This window comes from Protopterus annectens, chromosome 3.part0 (assembly GCF_019279795.1).
Source record: "Protopterus annectens isolate FY-2018-M chromosome 3.part0, PAN1.0, whole genome shotgun sequence".
Lineage (NCBI taxonomy): Eukaryota > Metazoa > Chordata > Ceratodontiformes > Protopteridae > Protopterus > Protopterus annectens.
This window is the reverse complement of record NC_056731.1, coordinates 215,184,788-215,206,996: the sequence shown is the minus strand read 5'-3', so window position 1 is coordinate 215,206,996 and position 22,209 is coordinate 215,184,788. Positions and strand designations below refer to the sequence as shown.

The 22,209-nt window shown below is 38.5% G+C and overlaps 1 protein-coding gene across 1 annotated transcript in view; it reads left to right on the top strand.

The window, feature by feature from the left end:
- The window catches only part of DNAH11 (dynein axonemal heavy chain 11), a 4,606,558-nt gene that overhangs the window by 1,398,351 nt on the left and 3,185,998 nt on the right, over positions 1–22,209 (top strand). Inside the window, exon 31 of the mRNA XM_044065542.1 lies at positions 10,039–10,170. Coding sequence (XP_043921477.1) covers positions 10,039–10,170 — 132 coding nt within the window. The remainder of the gene's footprint in view (positions 1–10,038; positions 10,171–22,209) is intronic.

Genomic DNA, 22,209 nt, shown 5'->3' with positions numbered 1-22,209 from the left:
AATTGGTCTACCTGGGGGATGAAGGGGATCCTTATGTATTTTAGGTAGCAAATATAAATATTGTGGAATAGGTTCATCCACCTTAAGTTGTTTAGCTACCTGTTCACTTATAATGCCTTGCTCTACTGCTAGATCTAGAAAGTAATCCACTTCCCCCTTAAAAATGGGAGTAGGATCAATACCCATTTCCATATAGAAACTGGAATCTTATAATTGGCGTAAAGCTTCCTCTGTATATGTTGTATGATCCATAACTACAATGGCACCCCCTTTGTCGGCCATAGTAATGACTATATCATGATTGTCCTTGAGTTCAGACAAAGCCTCCCTTTCGGCTATAGTAAGATTATTATGTGTCGACTCATACAGAATAGAAGTATATAGATCCTTCATTACACAATCTCTGAATATCGAGACATGTTTATTCATGGGCGGAATAAATGCAGATTTCCCAAATCTAAAGTCAGTTGATCTTTGAGTGTTATCAGAGTCTGCAAAAAATAACTTGAGGTTAAGTAATCTACAAAAATCATTTACATCCTGTAATAAATGATTCTCAGAGACCGGTGTACTGGGAACAAAATTCAACCCTTTATTTAATAACCTTATATGTGCAGGAGAAAGATCAAAAGAAGAGATATTGAAAACATTGTCAGTTATTTGACCATCTGTTGCAACAGACATTGTAAAGTTGGAGTTCCCAAATTTAGATCTGTGCTTTCTGCCCCCCCCCCCTCCTGCCCTTAGATCTAAAGGGGGTGGTTGTTTCCTTTTCGCAGCTGGGGACGCCTGGTGTGAGTGAACCTCACCATCAGTGGCAGAGGAAGTATCCTCCAAAGAAGTGACATCATATGTTACCCTTTTGTGTCTTAAAATGGACCTGGGTCGTTTCCTGCTGGTGTTCTGAGTGTTTGTGTAATCCTTAAATCTAACTGTCTTATGGCTAACAAAGGGTTTGCCTTTCTCATAATCCATAAGATCCCTGTTGAACTTATGGATTTTGCGTTTCATTAATTGTTGTTCCAATAGAGCTAAATCCTTAGCAAGATCAGAAATATTCTGTTGGTAGAAGCTCTCTTTATTGAATTGTTCAACCTCACCACACAGGGTTTGAATATCTAATAGTTGACTTTGTATAATTCTATCATAATATCTGGATAGACAGTCAACAAAATGCATCAAAGACTGATGCTGAGCCTCTGCCCATTCTCTGGATAATTCACCATCTATGTTAGCCACTAGGGGTTAAAAGCCACACTCCATTCTCCCCTATCCTAGTGGAGATCAGTTCTCTCTGTTCTATCATCCCAGATGCGATCAGTGCTCAGTCAGCCCAAATGGGAACTGCGTTCTTGGGTCTTTCAGCAGTGATCAGGGAACTGTGCTCTTGGGTCTTTCAGCAGTGATCAATTTCCCATACTACATCAGACCTCCTCACTAGCCTCAGAACTACATATTACACTGTTTCCTGAGCCCTGTTATACTCCAGACACCCAATGTATGCAAACAATGTACTAAGGTGCTTAGTGAGTCTTTCTGGTAATTGCAACTCAGCAGCGTAGTTCTGGATGACTGCCCTGTTTTACTGTCCAGTGCTTTCATAACTGTCTTACATCTGACCAAATTGCTCCATTCCATTGTATTCCCATATATTAACATTGTAGAGCCATGCTTTGCCAAACCCATATTTTTTTTTCTTTTGCATCCCCCAGAAACCTTTCCTGTCTTCACCCAGTTGCAAGTCACTTTATATTTACTTAGTAATAGCTGTACTAAAGTTTTTCCTGCTGCTTTGTGTTGGAACATAGGTATACTTAATGTTTAAATTTTATTTTACAGTTTGTATTTCACCCTAATAATGTAATAGTGGTACAGCTATCTGTTGCTGTTTGTACTGCACCTTATATAATATTTTTTGTATGTAATCTATTCTTTGTTTGCAATTGTTTTTGTCCTAGTGACCAAAGCAATGACTGAAAAGGGTCTTTGGACTACTTCACTTACCTGATTAACCAAACACAAGTAATGTAAAATAAGATAAAATATATTGACCCTTTTGTTCGGAGTGAATGGGAACTGGCTGCTCTGGTTTAGGCAAGAGCCCTATAGCCCATTCATTTTTGCTGAGGAACCCCAGTCTTCTCTCCATTCCCTCATGACAATTGGGATGTAGGGAGTGGGCCAGCTTGCTGGTCCTCAGGAGCAGTCTGTTCTCTCCCTTTAGGGGCATCCAGTCTCCTTTCAGCCATTTCTCTGAGCTTACAATCACTGCATTCCAAGTGGAAATATGTCTGCACATGCCAGTTTATTATTATTATTATTATTGGAATTATTTAATTGGAGATAGGTATTTGGCAAGAATTTTACCACCTAAACCCCTATTTTCTTATAAAAGGGGAAGGAATTTGAAGGATATGGTGGTACATGGGAAGTTTAGTTTACCAGCGGTGGTTATACCTACTTCTTTAATTTTTAAAGGAACATTAAGTTGCAATAAATGCAGTGTTTGTAAACAGGTAGAGAAAGCCTTTTATAGTATAAATGGGACGAAATTTGAACCTAGAGAAGTTTATTCTTGTAGGAGTAAAGGAGTTGTTTATGCCTTAAGATGCCCTTGTGCCTTATTTTATATAGGAGAAACTAAGAGAGAATTTTGTGTCAGATTCATGGAACATATAAGGGATGTTAGGAATAAAAGGGAGGATAAAACAATTTCCCTGCATTTTAAAATGTTACATGATAGTGATGCTTCTAAATTAAAAGGTACTGTTTTGGAAACAGTGAAATGTTTCTGTGGAGATGAAAATTTATTGAAACATAACTTGAAGTATAAAGAAAGCATATATATTTTAAAATACAAGACATTAGTGCCTAATGGTCTTAATAATGATTTAAATTGGAAATGTCTGCTTTAAATTTTTATTAATTTATTGTATAATTGATGTGAATTTGTGGAATACGTATATAAAGATGTGTGTTTTTGGTTGTTACTGTTTGTTACTCTTTGAAGGTGGTTATACTGAGGCGCTAGAGAAGAGAAAGAAGGAATAAAAGTTTTAACTTTCTTGCCTTGTGATTTATTTGTACCACAGTCGGTGGTTTGGGTCAGAGTTGTATTTCTTCAGCGTGTTGTGAGAGGAGAGGAGGTCGTATTTGGTATATTTGGGGATGGCATCTGACCCCAACCGAGATATTCCTCGTGTCTTTCGGGAAGAACCAGTTACTTTTTGAATGTGAATGGTTCAGTAGGAACCCAAACAGGCTCACAAAGAACTATGGAACAATATCTTAATGGTTCTTCTCAGATTCCTGGTTTGTTGCCTGAGAACCGTTTATCTGATGTACCCGTGGGTCCATTGTTTGATACCTTTGTTAAAGAGAGAGCTAAAAGGATGCCCGATCCTTTTAATTCAGTAGGACAAGATGTATACCTTTCGATATGAGGGACCTTTGTGAGAAGTATGAAAGGTTGTTGGAAAAAGAATCCAAAATATATTTCAATATTTTGGGTCTGCAGAGGTACATAGACTTGGACATTACCCCTAAAGGTTTATTAAAAACCCTAGTACCCCATTCCATTTAAACTGCCCGTTGGATAAACAATTTAAAGAACGTTGGTTTCAGGCATCTCATAAATGTGTTACCGAATGGTTGCACATTTTGGTGGAAAAGGGACCAAGTCAAACATAAAAAAGTAAAACAAGAATTGGCAGTTCTATCTCAAAATATTAGTAATGCTTTGGGAGTTCAAGGCATTAAGAGCTTCTTGGATAGAATCAATAAGAACTTGATTTCTTTAGAAGCCGAACTTGTAGAGCAGAAAAAGACTAAGTTACAAAGGGACATTCATGAGTACGAGGCGGGTCTTGCATTTGTGTATACAGCCAGTCGGAAGAGCGGTTATCGGAAACGTCATCAAGGCAGGTTTAAAAAGACTGTGTCTGCTTCTTTCATGTCTTCGGGAGATGAAAGTCGTTATGAGACCAATGTGAGTGACGATTTTCTGGTGCTGCCACAACCAGGAAGACCAGTGGAACATGCCCGTACTTTTCAGAACCAGGGAAATCATTTTCAATCATTTCGACAAGACCAACAAGGGCAGAAGCGGACAAGGAATCTCGAACAAGAATCTGAAGAGTGGGGAAATGACTATAGGGGGGATTATAAACAGAGACCTTTCAAGGGACATTATTCTAACAAGAAATTTAAACGGTGAGTCATGTAATGATATAAACTTGCTTATTAATTTGTCTGGTTGTGAATTAACACAGGAACAAGTTGATGTTTTAAATTTGGGATTAAAATTTGTGCCCACTGTTTTACCTAGGGCTCATGTGGTTAGGCAAGAAATGTTTAGCTTTTTGAGAAGTTTTTTTGAAAAACTATTTTTCTAAAGTTATGTTAATGAATGATGAAGTTTGTGGTGACTTCAATAGTAATGAATCTGACGATAGTTTTTTCTCCTGTTCAGATGTAATTGAAGATTTGCATGATATTGACATGGGGGGCATTGTGATTTGTAATGCTGAGAAAGCAATTAACATGACATATATTCCTTTGTTAAATAAGTTTATTCCTCCCTTTGATAATCCACGTATTTCCCAGTTTGGGGCTATGGTAGGATTTGGGGGGGATAATATTTGTGAGTCTGTGTTGTTGAATAAACAAGATATTAAATATAATTTGACATCAAGGGAATGGAAGGCACTAAAGTCCTTAGAAAAGAGAAAGGACATAGTAATAAAGCCTTCTGATAAAGGGAATAAAATTGTCATTATGAATGCAGCTCAGTATTTGAATATGTGCATGTTACATTTAAATAACACTGAAGTATATGAGAGATGTAGCATTATAGAGTATAAGAAAGCTGTAACTGAATACGAAAAAAAGCTTGATAAATATGTTAAGAAGGGCTTTTTTTCTGAAAAGGATGTTAAGGATAAGTTGGTTAATTGTAATAGTGAAGTGGCTTTCTTTTTTTGTTTACCAAAAATTCAAAAAAGTTTGACAGAGCCTCCTGGCAGGCCCATTATTTCTGCTTGTAAATATTTTTTACATAATATGGGCTTACTTTTACACAGAATGTTATTGCCTCATGTTGTAGTATCTCCTGCATACATCCAAGATAGCTCTGATTTGTTGAGAAAAATTTCCTCTCTAAAATGGAATGAGAGGAAGTTCTTTTTAGTTTTAGATGTTAAAAGTTTATATACCTCCATTAAACATGCAGATGGCCTTAGAGCCATCCATTATTTTTTGGGCAATAGTCCTGTTGTTAGTTTTGTTATGGAAATGGTCGATTTTTGTTTGACAAATATTTTTATTCATTTTAATAATGAATTGTTTAGACAAATACAAGGTACGGCTATGGGGGCAGCGTTTGCCCCCATATATGCCAACCTTTTTATGTCCTTTTTTGAAATTCAGTTTCTATTTAAGTTAAATTTTATGAAGTCACATGTGGATTTTTATTTTCGTTATATAGATGATTTAATTTTTGTATGTGATGGAGGTTTGGATAAAGTGGATCATTTTGTGTTAGAAATGCACAATAACCCGTTTGGTTTATCGTTTGATGGATTACAGAAAGGAAGTAGGGTGGTTTATTTGGATTTAATTTTGGAGGGAAATCTTGAAGGTAATATTTCCCATACTGTTCATAGGAAGTTTACTGATGGGAATCAGTACCTCCATGCTTCTAGTTGTCATCCTCCACATGTTTTGAAAGCTTTACCATACGGGGAGTTACATCGCATTTCTAGATTGTGTAGTGATAAGGATGTGTTAATGAGGGAATTGAAACAAACTAGTAACATGTTTGTGAGAAGGAGTTACGATCCTGATGTTTTGAAAGAGGCTGAGAATAGAGTTTGGAAAGAGGTATTTGGATGTGTGGGGAGTATTGATAGTAGGGCATATATGGGGACATTCCAGGGTCCTAAGCCTACTAAAGAAAATTTTGTTACTCAGAATAAGACAGATAGTATGTATTATGTGTCTGTTTAAAACATTAAAAGTGAGGAAATGAGAACTTTAGTGGAATATTATTGGAATTATTTAATTGGAGATAGGTATTTGGCAAGAATTTTACCACCTAAACCCCTATTTTCTTATAAAAGGGGAAGGAATTTGAAGGATATGGTGGTACATGGGAAGTTTAGTTTACCAGCGGTGGTTATACCTACTTCTTTAATTTTTAAAGGAACATTAAGTTGCAATAAATGCAGTGTTTGTAAACAGGTAGAGAAAGCCTTTTATAGTATAAATGGGATGAAATTTGAACCTAGAGAAGTTTATTCTTGTAGGAGTAAAGGAGTTGTTTATGCCTTAAGATGCCCTTGTGCCTTATTTTATATAGGAGAAACTAAGAGAGAATTTCGTGTCAGATTCATGGAACACATAAGGGATGTTAGGAATAAAAGGGAGGATAAAACAATTTCCCTGCATTTTAAAATGTTACATGATAGCGATGCTTCTAAATTAAAAGGTACTGTTTTGGAGACAGTGAAATGTTTCTGTGGAGATGAAAATTTATTGAAACATAAGTTGAAGTATAAAGAAAGCATATATATATTTTAAAATACAAGACATTAGTGCCTAATGGCCTTAATAATGATTTAAATTGGAAATGTCTGCTTTAAATTTTTATTAATTTATTGTATAATTGATGTGAATTTGTGGAATACGTATATAAAGATGTGTGTTTTTGGTTGTTACTGTTTGTTACTCTTTGAAGGTGGTTATACCGAGGCGCTAGAGAAGAGAAAGAAATAAAAGTTTTAACTTTCTTGACTTGTGATTTATTTGTACCACAGTCGGTGGTTTGGGTCAGAGTTGTATTTCTTCAGCGTGTTGTGAGAGGAGATTAGGTCATATTTGGTACATCTCTCAACATGTTTATTTAAATGTCAGCTTTGCCACTTTTTGTTTTCCGTGTGCTTTGCTTTTCTTTATTGTAGTTATAAGCTCTGCACTTTAAAAAAGGCCAACACATGGGCTTATCCAATAATACATATTTTACAGTTAAAATATGGATGTGCTACTGGTCTGTGTTGCATGTGATTGGACCAGGTGTGTTGACGTGCATAGTAAACTGCACTTAATTACTTTGGAATGTTTCAGTAGATTTAAAATTTAGAAACAAGGTGTCAGAGACTGAAAATAGAACTTTAATGGTTTTAGAAAAAACATTTATATAACAGCTGACTTACACTTTTCTGAAAAATACATTTTCTTTCCATAAGTTGGCTTGATGTAAAATGTAGTGTCATGCTTCTGTACTTGTGACATTGTACTATATTAATCTTTGTCATAGGTGTTTTGTTATATGTGGAGCATTTTTCCCTGGGTCTCCACTGAAAGAGGAGTTGTGTCAAGTCAGACTTTCCCAAGTAACCAAATGTAAAATAAAATAAATAAATACATTTATAGGACACTTTTTCTCCGATGCATGATGTATGTGTCTAAGTATCAATTTTGTAACCTTCTTTTATCAGATACTTCCAGAACTACCCTGAGGCCAGTCTCTCTTTTTTTTTGTTATATACAAAAACTCATGTACTTGTCTTGAGTTTAGTGCCACACAAGTGCCTTGTCTTCCTCTAGTGGACCTCCTAAAGAGATGATGTAGTTATTCAGGCTACAGCACATCTATAGCACTTGACAAGTAAGGTGACGTTATTTGAAAGGCAGCAGGTTTTTGCATGCAAGACAAACAATGTGATGTCATGGTTTTCCATTTCCCATGGCTCTTGGCAAAATAATAAAAACTTGGGACATCTATCAGAATGCAGATCAGAAAGTTTGGGTTGCTGTTGCATGTGTAATCTAGTCATTTTTGCATTTTGTTTATCCTGTATAATATAAATTACCACAGAAGTATGGATACATGTTGATCAATTAGCACCACCTTTGAGTGTTGAATGAACAAACAAAAATGAGTGAAACTACTTTTGCCAAATCTCAGAGGTAAATTTTTTTCCAAGAGGCAAGCACCACTGCCTTCCTACTCGCCCTGAACTTAAGTATACCTACTCCAAGGTTGCACAAAATGAAGAAAAGGGAAAACTCCACTGTCTGAGAGAGTTGTTTTGCTCATTTATGTTAGTTTATTCAGCACTGAATAGAAGTTCTGTTGATCAAATGACAAACACCCAGAAATATTACCAGTACTACTGTGACTTGAACTTGTGATTTATAAACTCTCTTCACTTGGCACTAAGCCTCTTACTCCTCACTTCTAACAGGCATAAGACGTGTCATGGAGAATTACAAATCCATAGAAAGATCTCATCCAGTCCCAGTCTTTTCATATCTCTGCTACACTGAATGTATCCAGAGTACTTTTAAGTATATTTAGCAAGTGGAAGTGTTTGATCTGTAGGCCTTCCTCTTAGTAGAAGGGCCAGTGTAAGATGTCAAAAAACTGGTGTAGCCTCAACCCTTCAGCAACTGCATTCATTCTCCTCAGCCTGCTTTCATTTGGAACCACTTTAGAGAACCACCATGATAGCCACACTACATTCTCCCCTATCCTAGTGGAGATCAGTTCTCTCTGTTCTATCATCGCAGATGCGATCAGTGCTCAGTCAGCCCAAATGGGAACTGAGTTCTTGGGTCTTTCAGCAGTGATCAGGGAACTGTGCTCTTGGGTCTTTCAGCAGTGATCAATTTCCCATTACTACATCAGACCTCCTCACTAGCCTCAGAACTACATATTACACTGTTTCCTGAGCCGTGTTATACTCCAGACACCCAGTGTATGCAAACAATGTACTAAGGTGCTTAGTGAGTCTTTCTGGTAATTGCAACTCAGCAGCGTAGTTCTGGATGACTGCCCTGTTTTACTGTCCAGTGCTTTCATAACTGTCTTACATCTGACCAAACTGCTCCATTCCATTGTATTCCCATATATTAACATTGTAGAGCCATGCTTTGCAAACCCATATTTTTTTTCTTTTGCATCCCCCAGAAACCTTGCCTGTCTTCACCCAGTTGCAAGTCACTTTATATTTACTTAGTAATAGCTGTACTAAAGTTTTTCCTGCTGCTTTGTGTTGGAACATAGGTATACTTAATGTTTAAATTTTATTTTACAGTTTGTATTTCATCCTAATAATGTAATAGTGGTACAGCTATCTGTTGCTGTTTGTACTGCACCTTATATAATATTTTTTGTATGTAATCTATTCTTTGTTTGCAATTGTTTTTGTCCTAGTGACCAAAGCAATGACTGAAAAGGGTCTTTGGACTAGTTCACTTACCTGATTAACCAAACACAAGTAATGTAAAATAAGATAAAATATATTGACCCTTTTGTTCGGAGTGAATGGGAACAGGGTGTTCTGGTTTAGGCAAGAGCCCTATAGCCCATTCATTTTTGCTGAGGAACCCCAGTCTTCTCTCCATTCCCTCATGACAGTTGGGATGTAGGGAGTGGGCCAGCTTGCTGGTCCTCAGGAGTAGCCTATTCTCTCCCTTTAGGGGCATCCAGTCTCCTTTCAGCTGTTTCTCTGAGCTTGCAATTACTGCATTCCAAGTGGAAATATGTCTGCACATGCCAGTTTCCTTTCAGCTGCATAGTGCAAATGCACTATGGTAGCAGGGTGCTTGACAAGCTTGAAACTCCAGTAGGTGAAAACCCTAGTGCTTCTGCTAAGTGTCACTTGAGTGATGAGCCAGAGGCACCTCTATTTCCCCTGGATGCAGCGAGCTGACAGCAGCCACTCACTCTTGTCCTCACTGAGGTGCTAATTGAACTTGGTTCGCCTGTGGCATAGTCCGAACTTTATTGCTTACCCCACAGAGCTGGCAAAGCCCATTCTTTCTGAGTATGAGTCTGGCAAATCCCATTCGTTCTGAGTATGAGTCTGAGTCTTGTTGCTGTGGTAGCAACTGTTGTATAGTTTTATTTCAAACAATGGTTTGACAGTGATGAACAAAGTTAAGTTTCCTTAAAGTATAGTGTTTTTCTTAGGAGAGTATACTGAGTTTTACTTCTTTTTGTCAGTCTTCTCACTGGTTGCACTGTTTTCTTAGATTACTCAGCTAAATGCCCTCATTAATTTGCTACTTGGAGAGCTCACACCAGGTGACCGTCAGAAAATCATGACAATATGTACCATAGATGTTCATGCTCGAGATGTGGTTGCAAAACTAGTTGCTCAGAAGGTATGTTTATATTAAATTAATGTTTTGAAAATGACTGTTCATTTCTTTCTGTCTTTCATACATTATATTTTGTCTCTTAGTCCATTCTAAGTTTCTTTCTGTTCCTTTTTTGAAGAATGTTATCTTTATATAATTGATCCTGTTTAATTAAAGTGATTTTAGATTTACATTCTGAAAATTGGTAAGATTGTTGTATGTCAGCTGTTTGCCATCAAGATGTGTGACTGCAACGTGAAGAACAGGGTGTTAATGAATGTGTACACTGCAAAGTCTTTTCCCCTCCCAGAGTGCTACTAGCATAGCAACAACTGTTTCTTAAATAAGGTTCAAAAGGCTATAATATTGGTGGAAAAATATCCTGCTTCTCAGACTATTTTAACAAAAATTCACCCTTCTTATTGTAAACATTTTGTTTTAAAAAGTTACAGACATAACCTTCAAACAGGCTTTTACTAGCAGAAATGCAAATGAAAAAGATTTTTGTAAGTGTGACATTTTAGTAACGCAACTAATGCAAAATAAAATACAGTCGTCTCACAGGTATGTTGCTATTGTAGGTATTCCTGAGACAGTCAGTTAAAAATAATATTGTGTAGGGTGTGTGTGTCTGCAGTCCATTAAATATAAACAGAATTTTATGTAGGGTATATGTGTCTGCAGTCCATTAAATATTAACATAACTTTGCATAGGGTGTGTTTGTATTTGTGCATATTTATGTATGTGTGAGAATTTTATATGGTGTCCATTTCTTGTTGTGATTTCCCTAAGATGTGCTCATCCGGTATTGCAAGAATAACACCTGTTAGAACTTCCCAGATGGCTATACCCTGATAAGCTTAATTTTAGCTCTCCCATTGTGAAAAAAGAAACTGAGAAATAATAGGGTTGCCACCTTTTAACAAGGCTAAAGTGGGACCTGGGGGTGTGGCCAATAGGATAGGGGTGTGTTCAATATGACACTGGCCACACCCCCACTACGCCATCACCAGAGGTGTTAAAGGAGATGCAGTATTACAGTTAAGGATACAACATTGTGACATTACAGCATACTGAAAACTCAAACCATTTAAATGAAGTGAACTATTACTGCAAAAACACACATTACTCAGTTGTAACAGTAAATAAACTTTAAAGGAATAAAAAACACACTACTCATTAAACAGACACTTGTTTATTTAAAAAGTTAAAAAAATTCATAAACCAACCATGACTATTCAGAAAGAAAACTTAAAAAAATCTACATACATCATACAAGCCAAGTATAAAATTAAGACTTTTTATCATCTTCTTCTTCTTCTTCTTTCGGCTTTTTCCCGGTTAGGGGTCGCCACAGCGGATCACCTTGTCCGCACATTGAATGGCAGTGGAGTTTTACGGTGTCGAGTTGCCAGCCCGGCGCCCAACCTTCCACAGAAGGCACACTCACACGCACACCTAGGGCCAATTTAGAGTGTCCAATCCACCTGCAGCATGTCTTTGGGATGTGGGAGGAAACCGGAGCACCCGGAGGAAACCCACGCGACCACAGGGAGGACATGCAGACTCCGCACAGAAGGCACCCCAGCCGAGGATTGAACCGGAGAACCTCTTGCTGTGAGGCAGCAATGCTAACCACTGCACCACCGTGGCCGCCCTAAGACTTTTTATCATCAATTAAAGCTAAAGCAAAGATAAAACACAAAACTACATACTGTACCCTAGTACTACATACTGCACACTAGCAAATTAACGCTAAACAAAGAACACAAAATTACAAACTGCACCCTAATACTTTATACTGCACACTAGTACACTAAATCACTTTTTATTAAAAGTGTATTTTGAATTTGATTTTATGGCTTGAAGAAGGGCCCGATTTGAAATAATATTTGAATAAAAGTAGGAAAGTGGAAATCCGCAATAAACTTGTAAATACAAAAACAATGAGGAATCATGGAAAAACGGAGATTCAAGCGTCACTTAGCACAATTTATTAAGTATATAAAACAAAACACGAACAGTGGACATGTCCTAATTAGGTATTAACTAATAAAATTAAGGTATGTTAATTGATGAGTTCAAGTATATAAACCCTGTAGTTTTAATTACACTGGCCATCTGATGAAGTCTGTATTAAAGAGACGAAAACGCTGGGTGTTTAGTGTAATAGCGTTCATGTCCACTGTTCGTGTTTTGTTTTATATACTTAATAAATTGTGCTAAGTGACGCTTGAATCTCCGTTTTTCCGTGATTCCTCATTGTTTTTGGATTTGAATAAAAGTCACAACATTTCATCCGGTAATTTACAGTCATCATTAGTTCAGCTTTTAATAAGTTCACACTACATTGGTTTTGCACATCTGTCCATTTACCTTTCACCAAATGAAAAACTCTTTCTGCAAATGCGTTTGAGGTTGGTATAGATAAAACCCTAGCAATTATCGGATATAGTGTAGTCACTTCAGGCCCTTCTTTGAAAAGCTTCAGCCACTTCTCTCCTGGGGTCAAGCTTGTGTTACATAACTGTTCCAGAAAGGGCCTAATTGCCAAATAGTCCCTAAAAAGATAATCTTCATCTACATCCTGCAGACTCAGTGCAGTGGTCACATTAAGTAAGTCACTGAAAGCAAAGGGCTCATTTAGAGATAATTTAGATAGTGTAAACAAGTAGTTGCTTTCAGTATAATCAAACCACTGTTCCAGGTATTTCACTGCTGTCTCCAAGAACACAATGAAGTCTCTTTTCAGTTTGTTAGCAGAAGTGCTATCTAATGTGCTCATAAGTGCCCTAAGTTTCCCTCCAAAGAAATCACCTTCAGCTCTTGCCTGCAGTTTTTGCTTCAGAGAGACCATTACACAAAAATTTTCCATGGTAGTAAGTGCTGATTTTTCTAATGTACTTATATGTTCATTAAAATCAACAAGAACAGCACAGAGAAAGTGCAAATAGTACTGGGGCAGCATAGGCAATTCGTTCTTACCATGTTCATTAGCTGAAAAGTACTGCCATGGAAATAGGACTGGAGCACTGGGAGATTTTTCACTACTCTTTCAATGGCTGGGAGTAGTGACAGCCACCTTGTTGGCACATGTCTTAACAGGCTCTCAAATTCCATACCACAAAACTCAAAGAAGTCTTTCATGTCTCTAGTCCTTGTGGCAGAACCTGAGAAGTGGCTGAAAAGTCTCATTACAAATACTTCCACGTCGTATGGTAGTTGTGCTGCAGCTTTTTTGGCTGCATTGTGAATGATGTGGGCAACACAGTTAGCCTTCTGGAGAGATGGGCACTTTTCTTTTAATCTGGTATACACACCAGATTTCTTCCCATAGTTCATACTGGCGTTATCAGCCCCATAAGCTGAAATGCTGTTCCAGGGCAAGGAGTGCCTTTCATTAATGTTGGAAATTTGCTGTGAAATAGCCTGTGCAGATTCATCAGGGTCTTCATAGAAGTCCAAAAGGCCATTCACCACCCCTTCTTCTTTAGAAGAATACCTCACAACAAGTAGAAGTAATTTTATGTTCCCCTTATTGGAAGCATCTGATGAAATTGCAAATGAAGTGCCTGGTTTTTGAAGGTCATGCAGGAGGCATTCCAATGAGTGTGGTCCCAAAACATTTTCAACTATGGCTTCAGCCTTGGTTCTTCCACAAGATAGTTTCTTTGCAGTGTCAGAGTCACTGTACAACTGGCTGGCCAACTTTACTGCACAGTCCAAGCTGTTATAGGAAATATTGTGCTTAACAGCATGGAACACCTCAGAGGCTTCTGCTGCAATGATCCTAGGTTCTGGTCCCTCAAGGTTTGCGTTCCTTGCCCACTTTGTCATCAGGTGAGTGGATTTAGTTTGAAGTCTTATGTTGTTCAGTTGCCTCATGTTGTGTGACATTGTTTCTTCCACCGTGGGTCACTAGAAATTCTCTCTTGCAGTACCTGCAGAACGTTTTGACATCACTGCATCTCTCGATCCAGTCGAATTCTGTTTTCCAAACATCCTGCCACTTGCACATTCTTTTGCTGCTGGTTGACTGCGATGAAGCTGCTGCTCTCTTCATGCTTGAATCTGTACTTACCTGATATGCAACATATTTACCAAAACTGTGTTAATAGGGTGCAGTAACATACTGCTGTAGGCACAAATGAACTAGCGCAAAAAACATTGGCACACGAAAGGACTGGCTCGAAAAACAGTGGCATGCAAAAGAACTTGTTCGAAAAACAGTGGCACGCAAGAGAACTGGCTCAAAAAACAGTGGCGCAAAAGAACTGGCTCGAAAAACATTGGCACACAAATGAACTGGCTTGAAAAACATTGGCACACAAATGAACTAGCTCGAAAACATTGGCACACAAAAGAACTGGCTCGAAAAACATTGGCACACAAAAGAACTGGCTCAAAAACATTGGCACAAATGAACTGGCTCGAAAAACATTGTCACACAAATGAACTGGCTCGAAAAACATTGGCACACAAAAGAACTGGCTCAAAAACATTGGCACATAAATGAACTGGCTCGAAAAACATTGTCACACAAATGAACTGGCTCGAAAAACATTGGCACACAAAAGAACTGGCTTAAAAAAACATTGGCACTTTAAAGAACTGGCTTGAAAAACATTGGCACTTGAAAGAACTGGCTTGAAAAACATTGACACTTGAAAGAACTGGCTTGAAAAACATTGGCATGCGAAAAAAATGGCTTGAAAAACAGTGGCTCTTGAAAAGCATTGGCACTCAAAAGAACTGGCTCTAAAAACATTGGCATGCGAAAGAACTGAGGAATGGAGCAGAAAAGAGTTATTACAAATAGTTTGAAAAAGGTCAAATAGTAAATGAGGTAATGTAGGGGGCATTTTGGCCATTGAAAACTAACACAGCTTGTAGAAAATGAAATGCATTATTTTTACCACCGAACATGCCCACCTCACCCCACCCCGCAAGAAAAAAAGTTAACCACAGTCACTGAACCAAAAAAAACACTAAAATGAATGAGAATGCACAGTGGATACCATAGACCTGATTTAGCTTTTGACCACAGCAGTTAAAAGAAATGTATGGCACTAATTTACACAGCTTAATGATCTATTAATGAACATGCCCTACAGCAGCAATGGTCATAATCAGATTATAATGAAAACAGTACATTGTAAGTTTATTGAAGACACCACTAAAACACAAAATGCAAACTTTGCTACTTATAAAAACAAACTACCCTGCAACAACGACATGGTCTAGCACAATCTCAAGTACACTGCATTAACTTCTGAGCATGCATCCACAAAAAAAAAATAAACAGGAATAAAGTCTGTAAACATTTTAACTTTTAAAAATACTTTTTGCAAGAGAAGTAAAATAAACTACAATGTACAGCAGACTCCATGGGCTCCTTTTACCTCAAAACATAGCAATTAAGAGTAATTTACCCAGCACAGCGATGCAATAAACAGGCCCAAGTCAAAGCATTGACATTACAAGCAAAGCAGGACATTTTAACCTTATTAAGAATGCATAAAAAATTAGATGCACACATTTACAATTATAAATGAAAACAATCTTGAAACAGCTTCAGCTAGTTGGCAACATGTACCTACTAGAATAATAAATACACTACATTAACTGTTGACATTCCCCCTCAAAAGGTAGACTTGTACCACATACACATTGACTTGCAAGAACTAACAGGAAAAATTATCCAAACAGTATATCCTAACTTCCTGGAAACAGCATTAAATTGTACACATTTCCACACAAAAAAGTGCAAACTATGCTCGAACATTTTCTATCTGCAAACAGAAAATACCCAGAAAAAGCTACGACAATAGAAATACGTCAGACTAAATTTATATTTCACTGCCCCCCCCAGAAATAAACAACTTCTATACACACAGTTCAGCCTTTTAAAGGTAATGCTTCCAAATCATACACCCAAGAACAATAACAATTACATATACATACAGGTTTTATACCTTTAAAAACTACTACTCAAAAATCTCAAAATAACCACTGCACAGATTTAAATAATGCATACTGCACCCCCATCTGCCTCTAAACATTAAAAAATTAAACCACAATATATTCCCATTTTAAACTACTACTGAAAAATCTGAAAATAACCACTGCATAGGTGTAAATACTGCATACTACATCCCCATCTACCTCTAAACATTAAAAACTTAAATAAAGCACGATATTCCCATTTTAAATAACTAAAGCCACAAAATACTATGTTATGTACTTACCAGTATCACAGTTTTTGCTGGGCTAGCTTGCTTCCTTCCTGCTGGAATGGCTAGTTGGCTGGGCTGGCTAGCAGGCTCACTTGCAGGCTGGCTGGCTGGCTTCTTGGTTGGCTGGTAGAATTTTCAGATCTTTGTCCCTAATTCCCTTCGCAGCTGTAGAGCACTAAAACAAACTGGTCTAGAGCTGCGACCTTTATTGGGCTCTTCTAGATAAATCCCCACCCCCTCCAATCCCTTTAGCCAATTACAGTTTAAATTACACCACCCGGACCTAGCATGGAATCCCTCTAACTGCAGGTCCGGGTTGGTGACGTAGCTGCATTGCCGTGGAAAAAACGGAAGTATTTTCGGCTTTTCCACGGCGATGGCAATTTTAAAGTCCCACTGTTGGTGAATGCGGGAAGCGGGATGAGAAAGCTCAACCCATGAGTGTCCCGCTGACAACAAGACGGGTGGCAACCATAAGAAGTAAGAGCCTGTAATTCTGCCAGCTTGAGTAAAATTCATTTAGTGGCAAGTAAGTATGCTACCTGGATGCCAACAAAGAAGAAACTTATATTGAAAGAAAATTATCTAGAAAAGGTTAAGAGAAAACAATGATTGAAATTAATCCTGCAGCTGTTCAGCAGAAAGAGGTTCATCATACTTCAGCTTTGGTACAAGTAATGGCTTCCAGTAATTTAGAAGAAAAAATATATCAAATATATTCAGAGCTGATTGCAATAAATGAAACATTGCATCAACTCTAATAACAAAAGGCTGGAAAAAATGGAAGACGTTTTAAACAGCTATTCAGATGAACTGAAAGTGCAAAAACCCGAGGTTGAAATGAAGAAAAGGCTGGCTTGAGTATGTAGGTTTGCCACCTTTCGTTGTTGCTAAAATGGTGTAAGACCACACACCTTGTATCACCCATAACCCCGCCCATTCCCACCCTTCTCCTGTCCATGCCCCACTCATTTTGTGACATCACTTTCACATCAGCTGATGGGGGAACGCCCTCTTTTTCTGTTCCTGATACCTGCTTTCAGCCGATTTACTATGTTTTTCTGTAAATAAGCATAGTAAATCAGCCAATTTAACAATAGCATTGCCACCTTTACAAATGCCTAAAGGGGACATTTTTTTTGTAGAAAGGTGAGAATTTGCAGTACAGAACATACCTACGGACAGTGCAAAGTACAGAACTTCACTTTTTTACCAAAATAAAAGCTTATTCTTGTAGTATTTGGGTTGCTTATGCTATTCCATATAACATTTAGCTGTTTCAGATACAAAATAACTGTTTTGTGCTACTATTAAAGAAAACTTAGGAATTATTTTTGTCCTAAAACCTCAGGACATTTACTGTTTTTTAGGGTTTTTTTTGCAAGACACAGCTGCCCAAAGAAGGACTGTCCCTTGCAAAGAGGGACAGGTGGTAACCCTATTTAACAAACTCCAATAGTCTGTTTCCTTTTTAGAAACAGAATACTGGAGTTTGTATAGTGTTTCATGAACTACTGGAGAATTGATATGATTTCCAGATAGTCCAGAAAAAAAAAAAAAAAAACAGGTGGCAACCCTGTGAGTATGAGACTTCTTAAGAAGAGCTGTTGCAAAAATTGGCAGTGTTAAAGGACAGAGCATGCAGAGAAAACCTGAGATTTTCTGCTGTACCAGAGAAACTAGAAGGAACAGTCAAAATTACTTTTATGAAGCACACATAAGCAACTGCACTGGTATCCCACAGCAGGATTTATTTGAAAGGGTACAGAGCGTGTATGCTCCAAACCGCCTATCAGAGAATATAGGGCTTTGGATAGCTTTGTGAAATGAATTTACACTTCACCTACCTTGACCTTGAGGTTGCTAAATTACTTGGTGCATGTGACTAGATTTCACAGAGGTTTGACTAAAGAGCTTTACAAATCTCTCTTAGTGTCCATGTCTGCAGAGGACAGGATGTCATCGGACTTTTAACTGGCCATCTTATGGTCCCTATCAAATGCCTACATTCATCTGACATCTAATGCTACAGAAGGTGTTTCAAATGCAGTAGGTTCCTACTTAACCAGAAGGAGGCATGTCTGGATGCACTTGTATGATTTTTGAGGAGATTTTTAACACATCCTTTATAAATGCCCCCTTTGACTGGTCGACTCTGTTAGGACCCAAGGGCAAAAACACACTCTCCAGAAGTGAACAAGACAGGAAAACCCTTTCTGCCATAGGCATATGGTTTTCTACTCCCCCAAGAGGACCTTCTTTAGAAACCAGAAAGGGGGTAATAAACTGTGGTTCAGGAAATCCCAGAAGTTTTCCTAAGATACTTCTGGATAATGATCCCTCCAAATCTAGAAGGAGAATACTAGAGGTGGACGTTGCCCACATGGCAGACAAGGCCAGTAGAAACAAGGCTTGGGTCCGTTTTCTGAGAGGGCTTTTCAGCACTCCTGAACTGTTTCCTGACTGCTGTGCTCTGGAAGCAGTCGGGGGGGGGGGGTACTTATCTCTGCACTCAAACGTCTGGACATCCATGACCACAAATATCCTGTTGCAGACAATTATTACTAGTGACTTCCACATTCATTTTCTTTGTCCACCTCTATTAAACAAGAAACGTTCCAATGTTCCATCGTCTCAAAGAGAAGCATCAGCCATAGAAATAAAAAAGCTGCTTGACAAGCAAGACATCCAAGAGGTCCCACCAGACCAGCAAGGATTCGGAACTTACTCAAGATTTTTTTTTGGTGCCAAAGCAGAGGAGGTCCTTAGGCCAATTCCAGACCTCAGTCATCTAAACCAGTACATCAAACACATGAAACTGTGGATGGTCACAGTGCAATCTATCCTCCCCTTGTTGAGGAAGAACAATTGGATGTGCTCTACAGAACTTCAGGATCTGTACTATCACGTCAAAATGGACAGGTGCTCCAGAAAGTATCTTTGCTTCTGGCTAGGAGCCAGTCACGATCAGTTTGGAGCCCTGCCCTTCGATCTTACCACAGCCCCTGGGATGTTCAGCAAGTACATGGCAGTGGTTGCAGCTCATGTCAGAATTGCAGGGGTTCTGAGTATTTTCATAGCTAAATGACTGGCTCCTCACTGCTTCGACCAGGTTTCTACTAATTTGAACCAGGAATTGCCTACACAAGCTATGCTCTGATTTGGGAATCACAGTGAATAAGACAAGGTACATTTTTTTCCAATGCAGACATTAGAGTTCATAGGAGTCCACTTGGATACAGTTTCTCTGATAGTGATATTGCCAGCAACCAGATTATCCACTCTACCCAGTCAGGCCCTACAGCTGCTTTCCATTCAAACACTTCCTTCCAGGCTGGTTTTCTAACTGGTAGGATCAGTGGCTTCTTCCATCACCTTAATTCCATTGGGAAGATATTAAATGAGGGGTCTTTAGTGGACACTGGCAGTCAACCCATGAGTTTCTGAATTTGTTTGACCAACATTTTGCAAGATTCACATAAAGTGATGGATTCAGTCTGTAGAAGTTTCTGTGGGATGCCTGTTTCTTTTTCCACCATCCAAAGCCGCATTGACCATGTTGCTTCACAACTAGGGTTGGGAAGGATTACATGGGAAGAATGGTCCAAGGTATGTGGTCCCCATCTGAGATCACTCTCCACATCATTGTCTTAAAGATGAGGGCAGTCCTATTGTAGCAGGCCTTTCTGGATGTCTTCCTTCTAGGGATGATCTCAATCCAGACAGACAATATGTTGATAGTCTGGTACATCAGCAAACAAGGGGGAACAAGATCCTACCCCTTTGTGACAAGAATCGATGAGTATGTGGCAATGGTTGATTTCTTCCATTTGCTTTCTGATGCAATGCACATACTAAGGAAGTTCAAAGTACTGGTGGACAGGTTGAGCAGATCTTTATGCTGCCTCACAAGTGTTTCCTCAACTCATCAGTAGCAAACCAAGTATTCTGTCAGTGGGATCAACCATGCTAAGACCTCTTTTCCTTTCTCATCAACTACAAATGCAGCAAATTCTTTGCTCTGGTCCGCCAGAGGAGGAGTCACTAAGGGATGCTCTGACACACAGTTGCCTCTCAGGGCTTCCCTACACCTTTCCTCCTGTACCAAAATTCCTGGGGAAAGCATTACAGAGAAAGATCACTGTCATACTCATTCCTGTCTGTGGACTTGTCAAGTATGGTTTTCATTTCTTTAGCCTTATTTGGTACACCTACCTTATGTGCTGGATCCCAGTCGAGCTATTCTGTCTCACCCATCTGGAATGCCTCATCTCGTCATTCAAGCCCTCAAGTTGGCCACAATGTTTCTGTACTTCCAATGATGGCTAGTCAGTCTGTGCTTTCTTCTGAGGTGATTTGTATTCTCACTTCCTCCCAAAGACCATGCACCAGGAAAATCTGTAAGAGTTATGTGGAAAGCCTTTTTTATGTGGGCCTCTCAGGGGAATCTGGATCCTTTTTCAGCCCCCATTTCAGTAATGTTGGATTTCCTAGCTTCTTTATGAAGGGACTAGTTATTCTACTATTAAAGTTCAGTTAGCTGCCATTTCACATTTTCATGTGGGACAAAATCATGGCACTTTGGCTTCCCTTAAGTTATTCAAAGCTTTTTTGAGGGGCACATTCCTTCTCAGACCCCCGTTAAGGATTCTTCTCCACCATAGGATGTGATATTTTACTCCAAACCTTAACTCAGCCACCTTTTGAAACTAGTGCTTTATAATTTCTAAAATAGAAGACACTATTTCTAGTAGCTATTACTTTAGATCGAAGAGTGTCAGAATTCCAAGCTGTGTTTTGCAAACCTCTGTACATTATCTTTCATAAAGACAGGGTTTAGTTACGCACTAATCCCAACTTTCTCCCTGAAGTCAATGCAAAGGCCATTCTTCTAAGCAATAATTTACCAGTCTTCTTCCAAATAAAGGAAAGTATATGACAATTGCATTTCTACCCTTACCAAGCCAAATTTTTCAGGAAGACAGATCAGCAAAGGGATAAAGATGTTTCAAGGGTATCTCTAACTAGATGATTGACTGACTGCATCGCTTGTGTATATAAAGATGGAGGTTGGTCATTACCTAGACTACCAACTAGATCTCTTTCTGCTTCTAAAGCCTTATTTTCTAAGGTCTTAATTGATGATATTTGTGCTGCTGTCATATGGTCGAATGTTCACACCTTCATCCTCATTATAAGTTAGACTTCTTTTCCAGGAATAGAGCAGCATTTGGTTCTGCTGTCCTCTGGAATATCCTTCCATAAGACCACCCTAGGTGTTAATTGCTGGAGACTCTGTCAATTCCATTGAGGAGCAGACAGAGAAAGCACCATCAGATATGAAAGTTATGTACTTACCATAATAATAAATCTGTGTTGTCTGTTTTCATCCTTCATCAACTTCCCTCCCTCCTTCCCTCTTCCTGTTTATGGACATCCTTGTGCGAAGATATGGTCTACTTCCTGAGCCATGTCTTACCTCTAACTCCAGAGCAGATTAGCTTCAGTTTACTAATTTTCTGTGCTTATTTTGTATAGTTAGCATTACGATAGTATCATTGTTGTTGTTTTAAATCTTTATGGGGGTCACAAGCAACCTTGATCTAAGATAATGCTACTCCTAAGAGGGGATTATGAGTAAAGGGAGGAGCCTGAGCTGTGGAGCCAAAGGTCTGAAGAAGCAAGGTCAGATCTGAAGACCCATCCTTTGAGGAAGGACAAAAACAGACAACACAAATCTGTCATTGTGGTAAGAGTGTAACTTTCATTTCCTCATGCATCTGCACAGTTCTTAGCTGTTTTTTTTTTCTTTTCTCTCTTTGCTGA